The following is a 26,112-nucleotide window of genomic DNA, read 5'->3' on the forward strand; positions in this document are numbered from 1 at the left end:
TGCGGTTAAACCCTTATTCCATTTAGGAGTGGATGCACCTATATATTTAGCTTTAAGAGACACTAGACTCAAAAGATATAAAACATCACTTTTGTCGATGATTCAAACAAATGTATGCAATGGACCCATTTATTTTAATTGTGCTCCAAATTTTTCAGTAGATTTAACAGATCCACATGTTTTGAATTCAGTCATATTGGATATTCATTTATAAGGAGTTTGGTTAAGGGGGATTGGTTAGCCAGTTTCTTGAGTGATTAGTACTTTCAAAGAGGAAGACTTTTGGGACGGGACTCTTTACACGAGAAGGGAAAAAAAAGGAAACAAAAGGGTCTCGTGGCTTTTGGCTTGAAAGAGAGGGACGACCTCCTTATTCTTGAGTTTTTTTCATAGCTGAATGTCTCTAGCAGTTCATCGAGCTTTCACGTTGGGATTTTCTCAATGATGAACAATTAATTTCTTTTCTAATCAAGGGACAACTTGAGAATGCGGTTCCAAATATTCATGAGATCGAATTGATTTTTATTTGTTTCTTTTAATTCAGTGGTATTTGTACATTTTTTGATTTAATTTCTTATGATTGTTTCATTGTTTGAATATCAAGGGTCCGATATTCGAATTAACGGTTAAATCCATAATTGTTTGATTGGTTGATATTAGTGGCTACTAGTGTAATTGGTCACATATTAGGGAAACATATGATGTAACTTAAACAAACTCTCATAGCGTATTTGTTGGTTAGGGTTGTGCTTTTCTAGTTCTTAAGGCAATCAGAAAATTAAATCCTACGGTCGTACTTAGAGTTATTTCTTGGTTAGGGAAATAGTTAATGGTTGTACCTTGGTTATCGATAAAGTAAGGAAAAGTTGGGTGTCAGAATTTGTTGATAACTATAACCAACCTATTAATGAATAATTGAATTATCTTTCCATTGATAATCAATTGTGTCGATCGTGTCTGAAAAGCTGCACCTTTGGCTAGGGTTGTGTTATTATTGATTAATTCTTGTTTATTTTCGTAAATTGCTTTCGTAGTTAGTTAATTAGTTATTTTTGAAGTTTTCAAAAATCCCCATTTTATTTAGTGTTTTGGAAGGAAATAAATCATCCAATTCCTGAGAAGACGACCTTACTCATCGCTATACTCGAATTTAAGCTTATAAATTTTAATCTTGGAGGTTTGACACCCATCACACCAAAGTAAGGCAACAAGTTCTTTTATTGTACTTTTTATTTAATTATTAGTAGAAAGAGTTAGGTTTCGCAAATCTATAACCATAACAAGTGGTTCTTAATCAAGAAAAGGTAACCGTTATAGTTAAAAGTGATAATAAATGGGTGACTTTAGAATCTGAGGTAATTAAAGTTCAAATTGCATTATAGCAACTGCCAACAAAATTAGAGTTACAAAGAAAAACCTAAAGCGGTGGATGTGTCCTTTGCAAGAATCATAATTTCAACAAATCAAATTTTGGTCATTTAACTATTATTTTCTATTAACTGTGTGAAATAGAATATTATTTACAGGAGTATGAATTAGATTACTTAGAGTTACCAAATAAGAAGGGATTTACTTGAGAGAGTGCAATAATAATTATTATGTACTTTAACAACTTATTAATGAAGACAAAAAGGAGATTTGACACTTTTATTAGGTATTATAAATCAATAGGATAAAGGTCAAGTTCCATAATATAAATGCTACGTAATTTTTTATTGAAACTCCTTCATAGGAAAATAATTTTTGAAGAAAGTTGAACAAAATGCCTACTGTCGTTTCATTCTTAATGGTCGTTTTGATCTTGTAGAATATTTAATTATGCTTCTTCTTTATTGATGAAATTGTTTCTCCAGTTGTAGTTTTTTTCACCATCTAATTTTCGTTTCCATTTTTATATATTTGCGAACCCATATCATGATCCTATTTCTAGCTAGCTTTGTGAAAAAAAAAATTGCATAATATAATATTTGTCATTCCATACTATTTTCAAAATTTTTTAATTTTTTAACAAAAAGATTTATTAATGATAATCCTCACGACACATATAGCACTCTTGTAATTTGTACTAGTACTAGCAACATTACCTATTAGACTAGATCATATGACATCTTCAACACAACCAAGACTCTAAGATAAGGGGGAAGCATTTATTTGAATTGATGCATATTTAATGAAGAATACAACAAGACAACTTTTGGTTGTTACTGACATTTAGACAAAAGTTTTTCATATTCTTTCTAGTCCCAGTATAATTTTTTCTAGTTTTCTACAAGATAAATTAATATAAAAGTTTCAGATTTTGAAAGGTATAGGCACACCATTTATCATATTCCTCCTTATATAAATATTTTATTTAATTACTAATAAATTAAGAAATGTAGTCCTCCTTATACTAGCTCTATTGTCATATATGCATCAATTCATAAAGGACAATGATTCTTTCTCTCATTTAATCCTTTAGATGAAACTATCCAATCTTTTGCAATACATTTAAAAGACCAATATAGCTCACTTTTCAATCATTTTCTACATTAATCTTGATGCATCGCTCTTAACTGCAATGTTGTTCCCAATAAAACAAAGTCATTTTGATTTATTTTTTATTTTCATTAAAAAAGTTACAAAGTATCCCAAGCAAATTAGTTGATTTTCATACTCATTGATAATTCAAAAAATTATGCTTTGTAACACAAGGAATTATCTCAATTAAACATGTTATTTTTAAAAGAATAATTATCAATTTTTGTTATGAATTTGGGTAGGCATAAGGGAAACTGATTTAGGGCCATATATTTTAGTTGTTGAAATATGTGATATTTGCTTTATTTCATCATTCTATATTCAGCCCTCAGGGGCTTGGTCTGGTGGTTGAGGTTGCTGAAGATGGAGTTTCAGGTCCCTGGTTCGAACCTTGCTGCCAGCAAGTTGCTGAGGGTGGTGAATAGTCTGCGGGGTCCACTCCCTGCGGGACACACCTAAAAAAAAAAAAACATCATTCTATATTCAAAAGATTAATCTATTAATTGTGAAGAACAAAAAAAGAAACATATGAGAAAGAGGAGCTGGTTGAGATTAGGGATCAAAAGAAATTTTTTTTTTTTTTTTTGTGTCACATAGATGCCAAGTCACAACAAACTTGGCAACCATATCAGTTGTCACTTAGTTCGGATAAGTTGAAAGTCAAAAAGTATATCATTGCTCATTAACAAAATCACTTTCAACACCATTTTATAACATAACTTTATAGAGCCAGTAGAGATGCCCAATCCTCCTTGTTTTTACATCAATCTTGTCATGTGTTGATACAAATAAATTTATCTTTCTTATCAATTTATATCATAGGTGCAAAATGAGTATTAAGAAAACCATATAGTCCTAAATTGACAAAGTGTTTAAACAATTTAAGGCGAACTTTGGGAGTTTTACAGAAAAAATCACAAGTCTTCTCCTTTCTTGATATAACTATTTCTCAAAATTCAGATTTTTTTTCACTATTCAATTTCACTAAGTCCCCACCATTTTTCGAAACTAACCAAATGACAAATGAAGAAATCTTGACTTCCAAATCAAATCATGCATGTATTACAATCAAGAACTTCAAAACATTTAATACTGTTATGATTCGCTTATGTTGGTAAATCATAGCAATTTTTAATTTTTAAACTCAAAATCATTTTTTACAAAGAAATTTTTTAATGTAAAATCAGTCATTTTGTTAATTACACAAATCATGATGCTTTTGATAAAAGATATCCAACCCATAAGCAAAATTTTTCTACTAAATTCTCTAAGTCAAAGCCAACTATTTCTTTTAATATGTTTTTAGTTTCCAACTTTTTTATTTTATTATGATATCTCATCATCAAAGTTGTAAATAAATACTCTAACTTAACCTATTAAATGATGATTATCTGATAGTTGCCAAGATTATAAGATGATTATGCTACTTTCTCATTTTAGGTGAAAGGAAGATTATTTTTATGAGTATAAGAAACAAAGAGTAGACAAAAATAAATTTTCATTGTATGATATTTTGAACTAAATCTAGTCTTGTCGTTAATGAGAAAATATATTAGATGATTAAAGGTATATGATAGATGGTTGAGAAAAAGAATTTTCGTTTCGATCTGAAAATAAGTAGATTTTTTAAGTTGCCAATAACATATAATAATATTAATTGTTCTAATGGTATCTATTTTATTAGTGGTTTTAGATGGATGTTTTAAGTTAATCACAAAATGGGAACATTTGAAATTTTGATTTAAAATAACATCTTATGAAGGAGTTATGGATCGTGTGAGTACTGTGCTATCCTCCCCAATTCTAGCACATTATGTAGCATCAACAAAATTATTTTTAATACAAATCTACATCATCACATAGATGTGAATATTGCAAGAAACACATAATCCACTGAAAAGTTTTTACCACAAATGATGCCTCTTTATTAATTAATTAACCTTTTAGACTATTATTTATGACTGCAACAAATTTTATAATGCACATGCAAGATCTTAAGTGTAGTTAGTTTTGGAGAAACACATTATTACTTTGTATATAGACAATTTACACTTTGAAGTTGTCAAAAAAATTCAAATCATCACAATTCGTTCATAATTTGTATGATGTTGGCAAAAGAATTTATGTTTTTTGTTCAATATTAATAAATTGTAATATTTTAGAATAGATTCCTACTTTTGGCTCTATTTATTTCACAAGTTCAATAAAGGTCCGTAAGCTAGATTCTTATTCAAATATACTCATTATAGGAACAAGGTAAAATCACTGTAAACATGGTTTTTTGAGTTTAATTTAGTATTGTTATTTTGTCTAAATTTACTATTTTTTCTAGACTAATTTTAAAATTAAATTTAATGGATTTGCCTTTATTCATCAAAAACCTATTTAGATTTGGTATAACTAATATGTGTTGCTATGCCAAATACTGAGATAAAGTAATATGTCTCCTCCACTTGTACTTTTTCTTTGATTGTTAGTGATAAGTGACTAATTTACGTAATAATTGTATGATATTTTATATTATTTTTAGTCACTTTGGTTATATTATTGGAAGAAAATGAATCATTTTGGCTATAATTGGTGAAAAATGCTTTTAAGTAATTAAATGAGGTTTTTATCACTTTTTACTTGGATTTTGTGTATTTTGATAGTTTTGACACATTTTCGTATTTTGGCTATAACTTGAGCTACAATGATCAGATTGAGATGATTCTTAAACCAATTTGAAGATAAGAGATAGATCTACAACTTTGGTGAAGACATCTGAATCCAGTTTGAAGGTTTTCCAGGTCAAAAAGCCGAATTACAGTAGCTAATTTTTATTGGTCGAAGCTGAAACAGGGCAGTGAGCAGTTAAATGAGGTATTTTGGTTATTTCTCAGCTTACACAGATCCAAATGAGGGGATTCTTGATGCATTGGAAAGCTCAAAGGGCTACAAGTTTTATGTTTTGGTCAAGAGCTAAATCAGCTTTTATCATCAAGAAAAGTTCAGTTGAAGTTGACGCAAAATCGGAGCAGAGCTGGAAATTGAACAAAAGTGCACCAAAACGTTACTGTAGCAATCCGGCGGAAACTTGGCCGGATTTCTGGTCGGATTGTGGTCAGAGAAGTCTGCTCTTTACGTGGAAAACTCAATTTCACCTCCACTAAGTCACATGTGATGCTAGACATGTGAGAAACATTCCCAACTATAAAAGGGAGGTGTAAGCCTCACTTCTTGACCAACTTTCACCTTTATATAGCCAAAACTTGCAAGATTGAAGGAAGAATAGAGAGAGATACGGGAGAAAGCTTGGACTGCAAAAATTGTAGCTCTGCCATTCTTCTTAGTGTAGGATAATTTAGCTAGTAGTTCATCCAATCTTGTATATTAGCTAGATTATGATGAAAATGGAGATGAAGAAGGAGGAGTTGAAGCTCATGTGACAAGGGTTATCTCTTTTCCAACTCTTTATCTTTTGTATTGAATTCTAAGTTTAGTTGATATGCAAGTTCTGGATTTTGTGGTCAATATGTATCTCTAAAGTTTATGCCTTGGGTTTGGTTGAACTTTCTATAATTGTTAGTGTTTATTATTTGGTTATTTGATTACTATGATTTGAGCAAGTTATTTAGCACTTTGGCTCTTTAAATCATGATTAATCTGGTACCATTGATTGTGATTATCTAAGGTGTTGTTTCTGCAATGAAAATTGAGATTTAACACTAATTCAAGAAGTGCTAAACATAGGGAGCACACTCACGAAAGTAGAGGTGCACCTATGTGGTTTTTAGTGATTCATTTTATGTAATTTCACTGAAGAAATGAACTTGTAGCTAATTTCATAACCATGAGAATATGTATGGATTAGTTATAAGTATAATTGATTCACTACGAAAGTAGAATTCAAATGCATAAGGAAATTATACCATAACTAACCTAGATGTAGTACTCAATGATCCAAATATAGCACTTGCATGAGTAGTTAGGGATACCACAACCTAAGGAGCTTTTATTTGTTATTTTGTATAACTTTAGTAGGTTAAATTTGTTATAATTCATTGATAGTCTAAATAATAGAGAAGGTTTAGTAATACCGGTAATTGTTCACTCTTCCCTGTGGGATCGACCCGATATATACCCTAAACTACTAGTTGACCTGTATACTTGTAGTGAACGGGTGTAATTCGATTTTTTAACTTGTACGTATATGTAAAATACCCGTCAGTTAGTAAAAACAAGGGCTATCAAATCCCCCACCATAACATAATTCACATAAATAAGTATGTTTGAATAGAATCCCATTATCAAGGAAAAAGAATCATAATATTTACAATTAAGAGCGATGGTGAATGATGACTTAAGGGTGGGATGTGATCAAAGTATAAGTTGCATTGTAGTGATCAACAATATATTATTAGTGTATAAAAAAGAATTTGAAGTTGGTGAATATGTCTTTTATCAGAGATCACAATTTTAGCAAATCAGATTTTGACCCTCTTACAGTTATTCTCTTAATCAAATTAAAAGAAATATTACATTGGGTGTTTAACGGAATACAGTATGGATAACCCAAAGAAGTATCCAATTGAGATGTGACTCAGTTTCAAAGAAGAGACAATATACATCCTTCATATGATGGTGACAAAAATTTCTAGACTTTCAGTTTAGTTTCATAATACAAAAACAAGAAGATCGTAATACAGAGTATAAGTCTAATTTAAATATTTCATGAAACTTCATTAGAAAATGGTTTCTAAAGAAAGTAGAAAATGATTGCCTAGTTTTGTTTTCGTTTTGCATGATCATTTGATCCAATTGGTGATTTTAATAAAGACCCTGTGAATTTTATTTCTATCATAATCTGGGAGAATATCAAGATTCTAGAGGAATGTACTGTGTCATGCTAACGATAAATTCTACAATGGTTAAATATAGCAAAAATTTCATTAGTCAAAATGAGTACAACCTTTCAAGGTAAGAGACATTTTTAGTTGCTATTTTTTATACTAAAAACTTGGTAGGATCTTCAAATGAAAAGGAAATGGTTCTTCTGACTACTCTGAAATAAAATTCAAATAGAAGAACAAGTTTGATTTTGAAAAAAATAAGAATATGATAAAATACAATAAATAGTCACATGATAATACTCCAAAGACCATTAGTCTTACATAAAATGCTAGTCAAATATGTTATTTATATTTTGATCATAAGAGAGTATAAAGCGTGCAACCATTGTGCAATCCTCCCAATATTCATTAGGCTTGTCAATCGGGTCTAATGAGTCGGAATTTCATAATTTTGAGTTCAACTCATTTAATTTATAACATTTTCAAATTTCGGGCTATGAGATTCGGGTTAACAAATGTGAAACTCATATTTAACTCACATAATATTCGGGTTATGCGTCTTATTCGGGTTTAACGCAAATTCACTTATTACTCCTTACTTTTCTTAATATAATTACTATAACTATTAGGTTGTAAAACTAATTTAACATTTACAATACTACAATATTAAAACTAAATGTGAATAAATAATAGTTCTTAAAAAGTATATAAACCAAAAATTTTTCAACAATATTTATATTTAATTCATTCAAAATACATTAAAAATAGTAATAAAATATGTGGTCATAAGTCAATACATCTTTAAAAGTTGTAATTTTCTTATAACCTTGTGATTTGAATCCAAACATACTTGATGGTTTGTGTTTTTAGACCAAAAAGAAATCAATCATTATTATACCAACACAAAAATTTACTCAACCAATGAGAAAAGTTAGAGATTTAATTATGTATTACTAATATTGGCTCTCAAAAAAGCTCGTAGAAGAGTCTTCAGATGTATTTTTATATTTTATAATTTACATATATTTAGTATTTAGTAATAATATATTTGGATGTATAATTATACATAATACCAAAATATAAATATTATATATATATATATATAGAGGTAATTAAAGGGCCGAGCCTAATGAGGCCCAAACTCGACTCATATTTAATTCGAATCTAATTTTTAGACTTAAGTTTAGACTGGATCACCAAAAGATCGGATTCATCGAGTTTTTTGTCGGGCCGAACGAGCCAAGCTCAAGTCAGCCCAACCCCATTGACAATCCTAATATTCATGACACTAGTCTTTACTTATATATTAGTACTAATAAAACTATTTTTGATATCAAAATTATGGCATAATGTTGATGTAAATATGAAAAAAAGCACATCATTCAACCAATACTTTTAATATAAATATCGCCTTTATTAACTAGTTTACTTTTTTATAATAAAATTTATGACTATCATAAATTTTGGTAGCACAAATCTTATTTGCTGTTTGTTTAGGAGAAAAATGCTCTATTAGTTCATATTTTAAATATTTTTTAGAGTAAAATTATCTTTTTTTTTTATCAGTTTTCAATACTATTAGTATTCACATAATTAACCTCGCTAGACTTGTCTAAGCCTCTAAGGAGACAGATGAACCGCAAAATCCATTGCAACTACTGGCTAATTTGTATCATATCCTCAAGTCACACCTAACAAAATTTCAAAGCCAAAAGACGGTTAGATTGAGCTCAACCAATACGGTTGACTATTATTTCTAGTTCTTGTAGAACTGCAAGGCAAACCCAATGAAGTGCTATTAGTTGTTTTTGGGATTGTTTTTCAAAAACAATACTGTAGCATTTCGTTTTTCAAATACAAGTCCGTTTGGATTAGTTGTTTTTGGGGTTGTTTTTCAAAAACTATATGAAAAACTTTTACTGTAGATGTTTTATGGATTATTTTTAGATGTATTTTTAAAACATGTTTTCGATTATTTTTATAATTTATAGTTTTTATAACAATATACATTTATACATTTATAAATAAATATATTTATATACAAATATATAAATGTATTATGTTATATATAATACACAATTAAATATATTTATAAATGTATAAATGTATATTATTATAAATGTATAAATTATAAATGAATATTATATAAATGTATAAATGTGTAAATTATAAATTATAAAATATAAATTTTTATATTTTTATATTTATATACATTTATGCATTTATAATACATTTATAAATATTTATAAATAAATATTTTATTTATATTTATATAAAAATATATAAATGTATTATATTATATACAATACATAATATAAATATATTTATAAATGTATAAATATATATTATTATAAAATTTATAATATAAATCTATAAATTATAAATGAATATTATATAAATGTATATTATAATTTAAAATTGAAAATTTTTATATTTATATACATTTATGCATTTACAAATATTTATAAATAAATATATTTATATATCTACAAATAAATATATAAATGTATTATAAATGTATTATATTATATATAATACATAATATAAATATATTTATAAATGTATAAATGTATATTATTATAAATGTGTATAAATTATAAATGAATATTATATAAATGTATAAATTAATATATTATAAATATATATTAATATTATGTATAAATGTATTAATATAATTAATGTAAATGTATAAATGTATTAATATTATGTATAAATGTATAATTATTATTATGTATATTAATATAAATGTATAAATGTATTATATTACATATAATACATAATATAAATGTATATTATAAACATACATAAATATATATATTATATATAAATTTACATTTATATAAATGTATAATATATATAATATATATTATGTATATATTAAATATATAATATGTAATATATATTATGTATATATTAAATATGTAATATATATTATGTATCTATTGAATATATAGTATATAATATATAATATTTATATAAATGTATAATTACATTTTTATATTATATATAATTTATATAATATATAATATGATATAAATATATAAAAATATATTTTGTATAAAATAAAATATTTATAATATGTATAAATAAATATATTTAAATTAATATAATATATATATCCTATACATAATTAAATATACAAATTGAAATAAACATATTAAATATGTATTTGGAGTTGTTTTTGATATATTGTTTGGATATGGTGTTTTTGGAGTTGTTTTTGAATGCACATTTACTGTAGCATTTGGAATGTGAAAAATAGTTTTTCAAAAATAGACCCAAAAACAAGGAATCCAAACGGACCCGGTTCCGTTTGGATTAGCTGTTTTTGGGGTTGTTTTTCAAAAACACCACTGTAGCATTTCGAATCTGAAAAACAAGTCCGTTTGGATTAGCTGTTTTTGGGGTTGTTTTTCAAAAACACCACTGTAGCATTTCGAATCTGAAAAACAAGTCCGTTTGGATTAGTTGTTTTTGGTGTTGTTTTTCAAAAACTATACTAATATGAAAAACTTTTACTGTAAATTTTTTAGGATTATTTTTAGAGGTATTTTTGAAACATATTTTTGAATATTTTTAGAATATTATAATTTTTATATTTTTATATAAATATACATTTATGCATTTATAATACATTTATATTTACAAATCTATAAATGCATATTATTATAAATGTATAAATTATAAATGAATATTATATAAATGTATAAATTATAAATTATAAATTTTATATAAATATACATTTATGCATTTATAATACATTTATAGATATTTATAAATAAATATATTTATATATTCATATAAAAATATATTAATGTATTATATTATATAATACATAATATAAATATATTTATAAATTTATAAGTGTATATTATTATAAATGTATAAATTATAAATGAATATTATAATTGTATAAATTAATATATTATAAATATATATTAATATTATGTAGAATGTATTTATATAATTAATATAAATGTATATATGTATTAATATTATGTATAAATGTAAAATTAATATTATTTATATTAATATAAATGTATAAATGTATTATATAATATATAATACATAATTAAATGTATATTTAAATGTATAAGTGTATATTATTAAAAATGTATAAAATTATAAATGAATATTATATAAATGTATAAATTAATATATTAGAAATATGTATTAATATTATGTTGAAATGTATTAATATAATTAATATAAATGTATACATGTATTAATATTATGTATATTAATACAAATGTATAAATGTATTATAAATGTATTATATTATATATAATACGTAATATAAATGTATATTATAAATATACATAAATATTTATATATTATGTATAAGTGTACATTTATATAAATGTATAATATATTATATATTATATTATATATAATTTATATAACATATAATATTTATGTAAATATATTATAAATATATTTTAAATAAAATAAAATATTTATAGTATGTATGTATAAATATATAATATTAGAAAATTATAACATATATAATATACATTAATATTAATATAATTTATATATAATATACATATTAATATATATTATAAAACAAAATTGTATAAATATATTTATAAATTTATATATAAATAAATGTATTTATATAAATATATAATATTTATTTCAATTGATATAATTGATATAATATTATACATAATTGAAATAAATATATTTATATTAATATAATATATATAATATACATAATTGAAATATACATATTAAAATACGTAATTGAAATATATGTATTAAAATATATAATTAAAATATATTAAAATATAATTGAAATATATATATTAAAATACATAATTAAAATATACAAATTGAAATATACTTATTAAAATATACAAATTAACTATGCATAATTGAAATATATTTGGTGCTATTTTTGATATATTGTTTGGATATGGCAATGATTTACTAGCAAAGAAAAAAAATAGAAGAAACCTGAAAATAAAATGAAGAAGAAAATGATTTGTAATGCAATGAAATGACCATGTATATTCCCACGAAATTCACGAAAATGATATCATGAAATACATTAATGATACTTGAGCTAATTATAGTTTCTAATATAATAAGTCATTACGAAAGGGATGTTTGGTAATGAATAAATACTTGGGTGGATTGAAATCAACTTTCATCTGGATAAATTGTGGGAAATTTGAAAGTAAGCAATTGGAAGAATGGATTTTTATAAAGATGGTTTAACTTTTAAGTAAATTGATTTTAGAGTGCCTCACAAATTGTAAAAATATTTTGTTGGTAGAAAAATTATGAATCTATCCTGATATACACGTATTACCATTCGTATGTGCACATATATCATGGGTGCACGAGAATACCTATATGTACATGATTGATATATGTACATTTGAATGTACACCTATATTTATAGGAGTATAAATTTGAATTAGTTAAGGTGCACGATTTCATTTAACAGAATGCACATTGTTACGAGGGTAATTTAATAAATTTAGTAAAAAATTTAATAATCATTTTAATTCATGAATAGTAACCCATACGCTTTGCTCATAAATTCTAAATCTAAAAACCTTCTGTTTGGATGTGAGTGTTTTTCAAAAATTAATTTTTTAAATACAATAAAAATTTTTAAAAAGTACTCTAAAAGCTAATCCAAATGACTTTAAATCATTTTAATTCATTTTAATTCATTTTACAAATTTCACAAATCTTACACCCTGCTCATAAATTCTAATTAAATCTTCCCAATTGTTTTCAATCATATGCCTCTTTCCAATATGTTGGTATTTGACATCTCTTGTTTATGTTTTCTGTGGCAAATATGCACAGGCTGCAAACTGTTTCCCATAAATGTACATGTCTTTCACTGTTTATAAAAAGTGTGTACAATTTCCATCGTTGCTTTTGAAAAGTGTGTACAGCCTCTATAACAACATGTACACTTTCATCTCGTTACGGAAAACGGACCCGGAATCAAACTTCTGCTCCCTTTTTATATTTTGTATCTATCGCCGGCCCTCACCAAAAACTTCCCTTCTTTCTTAAACAGCCCTGTTTCCGATTCTGAGTAGAACTCAAAACCCCATCAAAGTATTAAGCCCCAGCCACGCTTCGCGCGCCACCATCTTCTTCTGCTTTGCATCGAATTCCTCATTTTTTTAATATATTATTCTCCAATTCAGAAATTTCGCCCTCGAAAACAATGGAAACTACAAATATGGAGGAAACAGACCAAGGAATTGATGAGTTTCTTCCAGAAGAGACTGGTCAGTTTTTGCGGCATATCCCAGAAGAAGTCATTTCGAAAGTTCTGTCAGGACTGCCCATCAAATCTCTCTGTCGATTCAAATGCGTTTGTAAGTCATGGAAGTCTTTAATTTCCGATCCGAAATTTAGTCTGATTACTTCTAGGGGTAGAGAACGAGCAATTTTCTGGGATGAAAGAACCCCATCTTTTTATTCTTTAGACCGTGATCTTGTTCTGGAAAAGCTTCCCAGCCCACTGGAAAAAATCCCTGATTGTGCAAATCAAGAGTGCCTATTTCTTGGTTCCTGTGATGGGCTGTTGTTGTTCAGAGTTTCTGACACAGTATTGTTGTGGAATCCATCGACCCGATGCTGTAGGAGACTGTTTAACCTTAATCTCATGGCTAAAGATTACGTTGTAGAAGCTTCAGGGCTTTGTTTTGATGAATCAATTCGGGAATATGTGGTAATCTTAGCACTCTTTGGCGGGAGGAGGGGGGACAGGAGGATTGTTCTCTCAGCTAGTTTGAGTACTAAAATTCACAAACGGATTTGTTTTCCTTATGAAATTTGTTATTTAGCTAACTCAGGCATTTCTGTCAATGGAAACCTGCACTGGATAATTCAAGAAAGGAAAGGGGATCCTCAATTGATAATTTATTTTGATGCAAAGGCTAGTAGATTTAGCAAGTTGCCAATGCCCAAGTACAATGTTGGAGATTCTACACATATATTTGGGTTAGGGGTTCTGGATGGATGTCTAAGTATGTCACGATTTGGAAATATCTGGAATCAAGAACATGCTAATGAGATTTTAATCATGAGAGAATATGGTGTGGAGGAGTCATGGACTACTTTGTGTTGCTTACCTTTCAAAGTTGTTGGTGGATTGGGCTGGTTGGGTTGGTTGCCACCACTGTTCTATACCAAGAAGAACAAGGAAGTTTTGGTGACAAATGGTGTCCATGTTTCTGTGTTTGATTTGAGAGACAAGTCACTGAGGGATATTCATTTGCCAAAACTTCCAAATTTCTATCAGTGTCATATGTATCTGGAAAGTCTACAAAAGGTCCATCCATTGAATCCTGATGAGAGCATGGGAAAGGAAAAGGAAAAACTGGTGATATGCAAAGATTAGGTACTTGCTTTTGATTATGACGCCTTATCTTGTTTATTTTCCTAAGAAGTTATACAATTGAATTTTAATGGCAAACTACTGATTTGCTTTTTAATTTGGACCGTCTGGCTCTTGTTTGTCTGTGCATTTTACTTGAAAAGGTGCATTTAAGATCTGTTCATTTTCTCAGCATTGTGTGAAACAGGATTCAGAGCACTCCAAAACTTTTAGTTGAGCTTCAATTTAGTGCAGCATTGCGTGAAACAGAATTGGTTTCAAGTAAGGAAAACAGAGAATCATAGTGCAGGATTCAGCAGTATAGAATTAGAGGATTTAGGAAAATGGTACGTGATGATGTCAATGGAGTTTTCTTTCTTGTGAGATTCTTGTCACAGGGTGTTCTTATATCAATTTGTCCTTGAAGAGATAAGTTGCATAGAATGAATGAGATGCTAATTGTTGAATTTTGATAGTTCTCTGACCCGATCCAGTCTCATACTTGAAGCATAGACCAATTTATTTTATCACCTTCAGAATTTCAACAGTGCCAAAGAGCATTTTGGTGGAGGATTTAAGCTGCAAAAGGCTTTTTGTCTTAGTTTGTTATACTGCCAAACCGACAGGATGTATACTCCATCTTTTGGCCCTCAGAAAGTTACTGCCAACCCTAAATAGGGTATGTATAATGAAAAATTAAGTTAATATCAAAATACAGCTCTCTAGGATTGTCAAGTCTGCTTGATTTATATTCATCAGATGCATGGAAATTGGTAACACAGGACTAGTATGCTAGACTAAAGCAATTTAAACTGTAACGTGCATAGGGTACGCTTAGTTTCTATAATTCCAAAATTGAGCATTTACAACAATGATAGTTGACTTTTGATATTTATGTTATGTTACTGTACCTATTTTAGGAACTTTCCCTGTATGTCATAGTTCTGGATATCCTATTTATTTTGTCTGGTGGTCCAAAGTTATGTAATTCATGCAGTGACACAAGAACAAGATCTTCTAATAATTTATCTAACAGCCAAATCCTGATACTGTTTTAATGTAGCAAGTACTTTACAGCAAGAAATGGTGTCTATTCCGGACCAACTAGCCTTCTGATAGAGGCAATTCATCATTTTTGCTGCTTGTGTATGTTGTTTCTTTTGTAGATTTAGCACTAATCATCCTATTGGCTATCGAGTGCTGATTATCATTTGAGATTGCAGAAGCCCATTTGTGAGGACTGATGATGGTTTACATGCTATCATTCAACTTAATTTCAATGAGGGCTCGCTAATGTACATTTAATCTCAAATTGATGCAGTGGTCAAGTGCAAACCCCCTGAATGCTTATGATACTTCAAACTGAATTACTGGACTTCAGAGGGTCAAAATTTTATCACTTGGGGTTGCCTTTTGTCATTACTAAATAACCTTCTTCATTTTACAGAACATATGTGACTGTACCTACACCTTAGGTTTTTTTTTTTGTGAATGTAGGGGAGAAAAATTTAATGTCTTCGGATGGTTGGTGGGATTGCAAAATTGGGACTCTGTAAACTGTTTTAGGACTTAGGGAGTATATGAAGTCAGGGGACCAATCTGGTAGCTAAACATTGTGCTTGGTGACAAGAACTTCCAGAGATACAATGAACCTTCAAATGGAAACATCAATTTATCACATTGTTTATAAATTTGGGTCGCATTCTGCAGCCCCCATAGATATATACTTTAAATATAAGGTTCTCGAGGATGCCACAAATATTTATGATAGTAACTTCTGTTTTTCAAAAATGTACTTTTGACGTAGCACAAAACTTGGTAGGCACACCAACTTTGTGGAAAAGCTTAGATATTGAATGTCACCGAACTTATAATTGCAACTTGGAATAGGATGGCAGAATATGCTTAAGAAGGTGAAAACTGATTGGTAATTCTAGGAATCACTCCTAGGAATCTTTAGGCCTCACACCTAAAGTTGGGATGTATCACACAGCCCTAAGGCAGACGCTAAGTCTGCTGGAAAATTTTATTAATGACCAAAAAACTGACTTCTCTTTGTGGCGAAGTGGTTATTTATAGACCTTAGAATTCCAATCGTATTTAGGACTCCTAACTAGAATAGAATTCTAGTAGAAAGCTAGAAGGCTAAGCTTTCTTATTCCTTATAACAACTAAAATATTAATTACCAAAAAATAACTACTAAACAGAAAATTACCATAAACATAAAATTCCTGCAGCTAATTCAAATTACTAAAATACCCCTGCCGGCAAAAATCAGAAAATAAACTGCATAGAATTCAAACCAACTCCCAAGTTGGTTCCTTGTCATCAAAAGCATGCCAAATCAATGTTTGGGCATTCAACACATGCTTCCCACGTCTCCTATAAACCTTAGTGGATTTTTGCCACCTATCTCTATCATCTCTCCCCGGCTTGAGAAGACTCGACCCAGGCGAGTTAATGGCCTGATACCTCTCATAGAAATCTGGATCCAACTTCTGAAATTCAGATTCGGTAATCCATGTACAACCTGTGCATGGTCGTCCCCTCCAATGAACAAGAAGCTTTTGGTAACCACCCCTCTAGTGGACACAATTTGGTGGTCAAAAACATCTTCAATTGCTTCACGTAAGCGTGTAGGAGGTGGAAGAGCAGCCTTAGAAGTCCCACTTGCTGAATCATCTAAATGTCCCTCATAAGCAGTCAAATCTTCAATATTGAACACATTGCTAATCCCCATATCATCTGGTAACTCAAGAACATAAGCATTTGAGCTGATTTTCTTGAGAACCTTGAAAGGACCTGCACTTCTTGAATGTAGCTTCTTGTAGAAACCCTTAGGATGCCTCTCTGGCCGAATACGAACCATAACTTCATCCCCTTCTTCAAATTCTGCAAATTTCTTCTTCAAATCTGCATGTGCTTTGTACCTTTCATTGCTGGTAGCAATCCGGCATTGAACTTCATCATATATATCCAAAATATGCTTAGAAAAAGCTTCAGCTTCAGCGCTTGGATGAGCACTAACTAGTAATGGAAGCAAACCAATTGATTTGCGAGGATTATTTCCCATTACAGCCTCAAAAGGACTATAACCAGTCGATCGATTCATTGAACCATTGTAAGCAAATTCTGCCATCGGTAGAATTTGATCCCAATTGGAAACATGATCACCAACCAAACACCGAAGTAGATCACCAAGGCTGCGGTTAACAACTTCTGTCTGACCATCCGCTTGTGGGTGGAAAGAAGAAGAAAACTTGAGTTTAGTGTGCAACATCTTCCACAAGGTCTGCCAAAAGTAACTCATAAACTTCACATCCCTGTCTGAAACTATAGTCATGGGCAGTCCATGAAGTCTAACTATCTCTTTGATGAAAATCTTAGCGATATGGACAGCATCCGAAGTCTTAGCACATGGGAGAAAGTGAGCCATTTTCGAAAATCTGTCCACAACTACTAGTATAGAATCATAACCTCACAATGTTCTTGGTAGTCCAAGGACAAAATCCATGCTCAAATCTTGCCACGGTCCATGTGGAATGGGTAGTAGCATGTAAAGACCAGTGTTTCTCTTTCGCCTCTTGGCCAATTGACAAATTCGGCATCTAGCAACAGTCTTGCCAACATTCTGTCTTATACTCGGCCAATAGAAGCGATCTTGCACCATGGCAATTGTCTTGTCACACCCAAAGTGTCCAGCAGCACCTCCACCATGTAATTCCCAAATTAACTCCTCCCTCAATGAAGTATAAGGAACACAAAGTAGAGTCCCCTTGAAAAGATAGCCATCATGGATGGAAAAACCAGCATATTCTGCTTGTTTACCAGCCATTAAATCCTCATATATGACCTTGAAATCTCTACAACGAGGATGATCTTGCTTAAGTGAATCAAAACCAACCACTTGAACAGCCTTAGTAGTTAGAATAAGATGCACACGACTAAGTGCATCAACCACCTTATTCTCAACACTTGTCTTGTACTTGATAACAAAATTGTATTGTTGCAGGAAAGAAACCCATTTGTCATGTCGATGACCCAACTTCTTTTGAGAATTTATATATTTGAGGGCCTCATGATCAGTATATAGGACAAATTCCTTGTAAATAAGATAATGATGCCAATGGCGAATACATTGAATAACAGCGTAGAATTCCTTGTCATAAGTAGAGTATTTCTGCTTTGCCTCATTCAGCTTTTCACTAAAATAAGCTATAGGATGACCTTCTTGACTTAGAACTCCACCAATCCCGACATGAGAAGCATCACATGCGATCTCAAACACCTTAGAAAAATCTGGCAGCCTAAGCACTGGAGCTTCGGTCATTCGCTTCTTCAATTCTTCAAAAGTTTTAGCTGTAGTTTTTGTCCATTGAAACTGTCCCTGCTTCATGCAATCAGTGATGGGAGCCATAATAGAGCTAAACCTCCGTATAAATCGCCTATAGAACGAAGCTAGCCCATGGAAACTACGAACCTCCTTCAAATTAGTAGGAACCAGCCAATCTCCTATGGCCTTCACCTTTTCTGGATCAGCAGCCATCCCTTCATTTGAAACAACAAAACCCAAAAATACAACACTAGGAGCCATGAAAGTACACTTCTTCAAGTTGATATAGAACTTTTCTTGACGAAGAACTCTCATTACTTGTTGAAGATGGTTAATGTGCTCCTCGTTGTTCTTGCTGTAAATTAAGATATCATCGAAGTAGACAACCAAAAAGCGGGCAATAAAGGGCTGAAATATCTGTGTTATGAATCTCATAAAGGTACTGGGAGCATTAGAGAGGCTAAACGGTATCACTAGCCACTCATAGAGTCCATCCTTCGTCTTAAAAGCTGTTTTCCACTCATCACCCGGACGAATTCTGATTTGATAGTATCCCTTTCGCAAGTCAATTTTAGTGTAGATAGTTGAACCAGCGATCATATCAATCATATCATCAAGTCTAGGTATGGGAAACCTATACTTGATTGTTATCTTGTTGATTGCACGGCTATCTACACACGTTCTCCAGGTTCCGTCTTTCTTTGGAGTCAATAAAGCCGGCACTACACAAGGACTTAAGCTGATTTGAATATGTCCTTTGTGCAATAGCATCCACTCGTCTCTTAAGTTCAGCAGACTCACTCATGTTCATGCGACAGGCAGGCAAGTTAGGAAGTTGAGAGCCTGGTATGAAATCTATTGCATGCTGGATATCACGCATAGGTGGTAGTCCATGCGGCAAATCTGAAGACTAATACCATAATAACTCCTTGCTCCTTGCTCTCCCTTTCAAATTGCTTCTTGCTCAAAATTTGAAAAGGCTTCTTCCTTGTCTCGATCACTTCGTTAACTCTTGAATTCTCTTGTTTGGTTGGTTTCTTCTCGTGAAACTTCTTCATAGATTCAGTACTCATGGGCTTTAAGACAATCTGCTGGTCATTAAACTTGAATGAGCAAGTGTTCGACTTTCCATTATGATACACATCTCGGTCATATAGCCAAGGTCAACCAAGAAGCATGTGGGAAACAGTCATTGGAATAACGTCACACCATATAGTATCGCTGTAAGGTCCATGTTTAATGGACACCAAGCAACGTCTCGTTACCGGTATAGAGCTACTGTTGATCCAAGCAACGTTGTAAGGTTCAGGATGTGGCTCTGTAGGCAAGTTTAACCATTGTACGGTAGACTCTGAAGCCACGTTCATGCTGCTGCCACCATCAATAATTAGCTTGCTAGTGTCTTGTCCACAGCAAACCAAGGTTTGAAAGATTGAAGTTCTTCGCCAGTCTTCCTTTTGTGACTTTGGTGCACTAAGGATACGCCTCACAACCGAGAGATAAGACGTGTCTTCTTCTTCCTCTTCCAAATCATCAACATTAAGTTGTGCTATCTCAGTCAAATAATCAGTACCTTCATTTTCCTTCACCTCTAGATTTTCCTGATCTCCGACATCAGCGCCAATGTGCAAGTTTCTCTTGTTCGGGCACTCCCATGCCATGTGTCCCTTCAAACCACACTTGAAACATCCATCTTTGTTCTTGTTTCTTTCATCGATTGTGGAAGCCTTAGTTTTTGTCTCTGCAGTCTGCAGGCTTGGAAGTTGCTTGAGTTGCTGCTGATTTATATGACTTGCCATTTGCAGCAAATCTTTTAGGAATTAACCCCCCCACCTTGAGTGTTGAACATCTTAAGTAGTGGCTGCTGCAGGCTCTTTTCAAGTCTAAGAGCTGCTTGGAATGCATTATCAACTGTGTAGATGTCACGTCCCATCAACTCTTTGCGAATTTCAGGTATCAAACCCAACTTAAATCTGGATAAAGCTTGTGCTGAACCTTCGGTGCCTCCGCAGCGAATTTTCAGCTCTTCAAACTTATTCATATATTCAGCAACTGTCATTTCTCCTTGCCTTAAGCTATTCATATCATCAAAAAGATCAGTTTCATAATGTAGAGGCACGTACTTTCTCTTCAAATGCAGTTTCATCTCTTCCCATGTCAAGTCTAGTTGTCCAGCAAGTCGAAGGTCATGCTCGACTCTTGTCCACCACACTTGGGCTTGTCCAACAAGTTTCATGATAGCAAACTTAACTTTTCTCTCATCAGTCATATTATACCAATCAAAATAGCGTTGCAAAGTAGCGAGCCAATCATAAAATACTTAGGATCAATTCTTCCATCGAAATCAGGGATATCTACTCTTACCTTTTTTGTGATGTCTCCTGCGAAATCACAGGGTCTTGTCTTCCTTGCCTTGGTGATTGAACAATCTGATCTGCCATGTCAAAAAGAGAAGCTTGTGGCCTTCCAAAAGATTGATTTAATCTATTTTCACTCCTACCAGATTGATTCCCAATTGTGTGTTCAGGCTGTTTGAGATGCTCTAGTTCCTTTCCATTGTTTTTGACCCGAGATCCAGACTCACCGTTGCCTCTAGATTCAGGAATTTGCTGTTGCTCAGTATTAAAAATTTTGTCTTCTAACACTGCAAACCTCTCTAAGAGAAGATTAATGATGTTATCCTGTTCCTTGTCTGTGTATCGACCCCTAAAATTTAACCCAGTTCTTGTCGTCATGGGAAAGCCTTGCTCTGATACCAAAACTGACACAACACAAAACTTGGTAGGCACACCAGCTTTGTGGAAAAGCTTAGATATTGAATGTCACCGAACTTATAATAGCAACTTGGAATAGGATGGCAGAATATGCTTAAGAAGGTGAAAACTGATTGGTAATTCTAAGAATCACTCCTAGGAATCTTTAGACCTTACACCTAAAGTTGGGATGTATCACACAGCCCTAAGGAAGACGCTAAGTCTGCAGGAAAATTTTATTAATTACCAAAAAACTGACACCTGTTTGTGGAGAAGTGGTCATTTATAGACCTTAGAACAAAGCTCATTCCAATCCTAATTAGGACTCCTAACTAGAGTAGAATTCTAGTAGAGAGCTAGAAGGCTAAACTTTTGTATTCCCTATAACAACTAAAATACTAATTACCAAAAAATAACTACTAAACAGAAAATTACCATAAACATAAAATTCCTGCAGCTAATTCAAATTTCTAAAGTACGCCTGCCGGCAAAAATCAGAAGATAAACTCCATAGAATTCAAACCAACTCCCAAGTTGGTTCCTTGTCATCAAAAGCATGCCAAATCAATGCTTGGGCATTTGACATATCCTTCCCATGCCTCCTATAAACCTTAGTGGATTTTTGCCATCTATCTCTATCAACTTTTCTACTTTGGAGGTAAAATAATTGATTTAGTTTCCTTCTTGTTCTTCAAATTATTTCTTGCCAATTGATAGTGTTATAAAATTGAGAAATAATATGCACCCCCTCTTTTTTTAGTTCAAAGAATGCCACTGGGGTCAAAGAATGCTGTTACTTTTTTGTCGAAACCCATTTTGTTCTCTCCATTGTTTTAATCTTTTTGGCTTTTTAAGACTTTCTTCTTTAGTTAGGATTTTGTGCTTTTGCATGTAGGTTTTGCTGATATAATTTGCTGTGCTTGTTTCTTTTGTCATTATTTGGTTGGTAGTAACTATGGAAATTTCAAAAAATACTTCTGTATTATGTAAATGTCAGATTAAGATAGCGTGGGGCCGATTAACCGAACAATGTATGATTGTGCTCTTGCAGGCAGTACAGGCTGGTGCTTTGATGTAATTTTTCTAACTGACAACAGTTTAAGCAACTCTTGGATGTCAAAAATATAAGGGAAAGGTATAGTTATTCATAACTTTGCAGGTTCTTCCTACCCTTTTTCAAATTAAACTAATAGATTGATACATGTTCAATTTGTATATAAAATATCAGCCTTCAAGTTTTTTAATCCATATATACAAACTCTAGTTCAATTACAATGAGCAGAGCAGTTTTATGTTGCTTGAAATTAGTGGAAGTGATTTTGTAAAATACAATTGTTTGGAAAAAACTATTTTACATTTGTTTGAACTTCTGGAAGTTGGGGGACCTTTTCTCTTGTTGATACACTTGTGTTCTTTATCTTTTTTTCCCCCTTTTACTGATCTTTTGGAGACCCTTAACCAGGTGTACTTTTGTACATGAAAAATTCATAATAAATGTGTATTATATTTCTTGGTCATGTACGTTGATGTCCATGAATGTGTTAATATGATTACAATAATTGCAAAAAATTAATTGCTTAGGTGAAGATTGCTTTAATTAATGAGTTGTTATGAATTACTCAAAGAGAATGTGAAGAATGAGTTATTTATTGGATAGAAGTGGATGAAAGGGGAAAGGGGATTATGTTACTCAGAGGTGGATGAGGAAACGATGATAATGTGTGACCTTGTGGTTCATAATACATTTTCAATTTGGAAAATATTTCTGGGTTCTATATGGTTAAATTTTCATTGGTGATTAGGCTAGGCGGAAAAAGGGAAACTTGATCAAGGATTTGAGAAGATTGGTAAAGCAAGGGCTTTCATTTATGAACAAGAGCTGCTTTTAAATTTGGTCAATTGGGAAAAGGCAGGAAGTTGAAGAGATGAACTTTAGCTTTTGGCTATTGGAACTTTATTAGCTTTCAAATGCTTGCTTCTCAAATGCAGTAGGTAACTAGGTAGGTAGGTAGGTACTACCTTTCTCTTCCTATGTGTCTCTTAGGATACTGGTATTATTGTCTGAATTTTTCAATAGTTATTTATGTTTTCACCTGCTGGTGATGTAATAACTTGGATTTTCCTAAAATGTTTTGAGCAGGTCTGAACTCTGTAGTTATTCATCATATATTCTGGACTTTGTTGGAGCCTGTGAGACTCGGAAACATAGAGCCTGGGAAACATAGCCATTTTTTTTATTTCAGATGTTTGGTTGTTGGCAAAGTATTTTTTGTGCATCGCTGTCATGAACTATATGGTGGAGTGGGCTTTCTTTTGTTGATCAAGAAGCTTGCCAGCAATAGTTGTTGGTGCTGTTTTAAATGTATTTTCTGGAACAAAGAAAAAATTCTTAATTGATGCTGTAAATGTATTTCCTGGAATTTAGAAAAGTTCTTGATTTAACGCTTATGACATCCCTTGCACTTAAAGAAGAATTAAATTTGCAATTACTATCAAAGTTTTCCTGCTATTTCGCTTTTTGACCGCCTTAGTTTTTTAGTTTATTTCGAATTCTGATCATGAAATCAATAAGCAGGGTGAGTGATAGATTATTGATAGTTTAGAGTATTTTTTTGGAGCATTTTTGAGATTTCCAAGAACTTATCAAATTCATATGAAAGGGGCAATTTTTAAACTATTTTAGTATGCGATGGGCAATTCTTAAACTATTTTTTTGAGCGGTTTATGCCTCCGAGTACTATACATATCTTGATAGGCCATGGCCTTCTGTTTTCGTTGTTTCTTTTGTAGATTTGGTTGCATATTCAGAGCATGTAACCATCTCAGATTTTTCTGAGAGAATGTAGATTTGAAACCAGTGATGATTCAGGTTTAATTCCGATGGAGGCTGGCTAATGGACATTTCATAATAAATTATTGAAGCGGTGAAAAAAGTGACGAGAATATCGAATTTTGGTCTCACACAAATTCAAAAAAGTAAACGAAATAAATAAGATTGCACACGCTAAGCAAATCAATCTAATAAACATAAATTTCAATACTCTATATTTCACCATTTAATTTTAAAATAAAAATTTCTAATTTGCTTGTTATCTTTTTAACGATTTTTTTATCTTATATACATTACATAACAAAAATATTACAGTGATTATTCTAAATAATATTTCAAATAATCTCTTATCCAAATATACTCATTATTAGTTTATGCTTTAGTCAAAAGTTACTATATTGTAACTTTGTATTAACTCAAAGTTCTAGTATGTTGATTAAAATTTATTTCAATAAAGTACTACTAAAAAAATACAATCAGAAATTTAGTAATTAGAAAGACTACAGGAAGTAATTTCTTTTTTATAAAAAAACTAAAAACCCAAAATTAGTTTGGAGAGGACAATGCAACGTCCAACAAAACCAACTTGAAATAAAGGCATGATATGGATTCACATCATTTTTGTATGTAATGGTAGTGAAATTGGATGGTAAAAAAAAGTGAAGGTGGAGAAACAATTCTATTAGGAAATAAGAAGCATGATTAGATATTTCATTAAAATTGCTTCTTATCATTCGTTTCTTTTCTTCATTTTTTATTTATACACTTTGCTTGTCAAGAAGATGGCATGAAACGAAATTCAAAAAAAAAAAAAAAAAAAAACACTGGCAAGATTTATTTTTCTTTATGGTGGAGATTACAAATTTAGGACTTTGGCTAAGGTTAAGGTAGGATGAGTGTATTGCTAATGATCTCTAGATGAGCATTAGCCTCATGCAATAAACTTACTATTTAAGGACTTGCTACCTCATTTGTCTAAGAGGCCTTAATATGGTAGCCTTAATATGGTAGTTAAAGTTAAGACTCTATGTTTGGAAGTCTTGGGTTCCAATTCTTCTTATTCCTCTTCACTTTTTAAATCACATCTCTTCTCAGCTAATTCTTTTTTTTTTTTTTTTGAAAATCAAATTTTACAAGCTTTTTTTTTAATAACAAAACATATTTCATTAATGGATTGCTAGAAATCGTCCAGCACGATTGATATACATCACTCTCCTAATGGCAGATAAAATATGCATTAAACTTGTAGATCTATAATTTAACAGATACAAAAAACTTGAGAAATTAAGAACAGATCTAAAAAGTACCATAAATTTTAAAATCATCTACTCGTAGAATAAATCGATGCAGCCTACTTTGTGCATGTTATAATCGTCAGATCTGCTGATCAACAGTTGTAAACTCTAATAAAGATGATGAGATCTGTCAAAATAGATCCAAATCTGAAATAAATTCAGATCTGACAATCAGATTTGAAGTAAATTCA

At 30.9% G+C, this 26,112-nt stretch overlaps 1 protein-coding gene across 5 annotated transcripts; it reads left to right on the top strand.

The window, feature by feature from the left end:
- The first annotated feature begins 13,280 nt into the window (after window positions 1-13,280).
- LOC113715631 (F-box/kelch-repeat protein At3g23880) lies at window positions 13,281-24,244 on the top strand. Of its 5 annotated transcripts, none has more exons than XM_027239888.2 (4): window positions 13,281-14,733; window positions 22,848-22,931; window positions 23,604-23,804; window positions 23,937-24,244. In XM_027239888.2, the coding sequence occupies exon 1, from the start codon at window positions 13,552-13,554 to the stop codon at window positions 14,731-14,733; it is 1,182 nt and encodes a 393-aa protein (XP_027095689.1). In that variant the 5' UTR covers window positions 13,281-13,551; the 3' UTR covers window positions 22,848-22,931; window positions 23,604-23,804; window positions 23,937-24,244. The 5 variants fall into 5 exon arrangements, with proteins under 5 accessions (XP_027095689.1, XP_027095685.1, XP_027095687.1 ...); XM_027239884.2 differs by having other exon boundaries at window positions 13,282-14,733; window positions 23,599-23,804; XM_027239886.2 differs by having other exon boundaries at window positions 13,282-14,733; window positions 23,599-23,800.
- Window positions 24,245-26,112: the final 1,868 nt, after the last annotated feature.

This window comes from Coffea arabica, chromosome 11c (genome assembly GCF_036785885.1).
Source record: "Coffea arabica cultivar ET-39 chromosome 11c, Coffea Arabica ET-39 HiFi, whole genome shotgun sequence".
Lineage (NCBI taxonomy): Eukaryota > Viridiplantae > Streptophyta > Magnoliopsida > Gentianales > Rubiaceae > Coffea > Coffea arabica.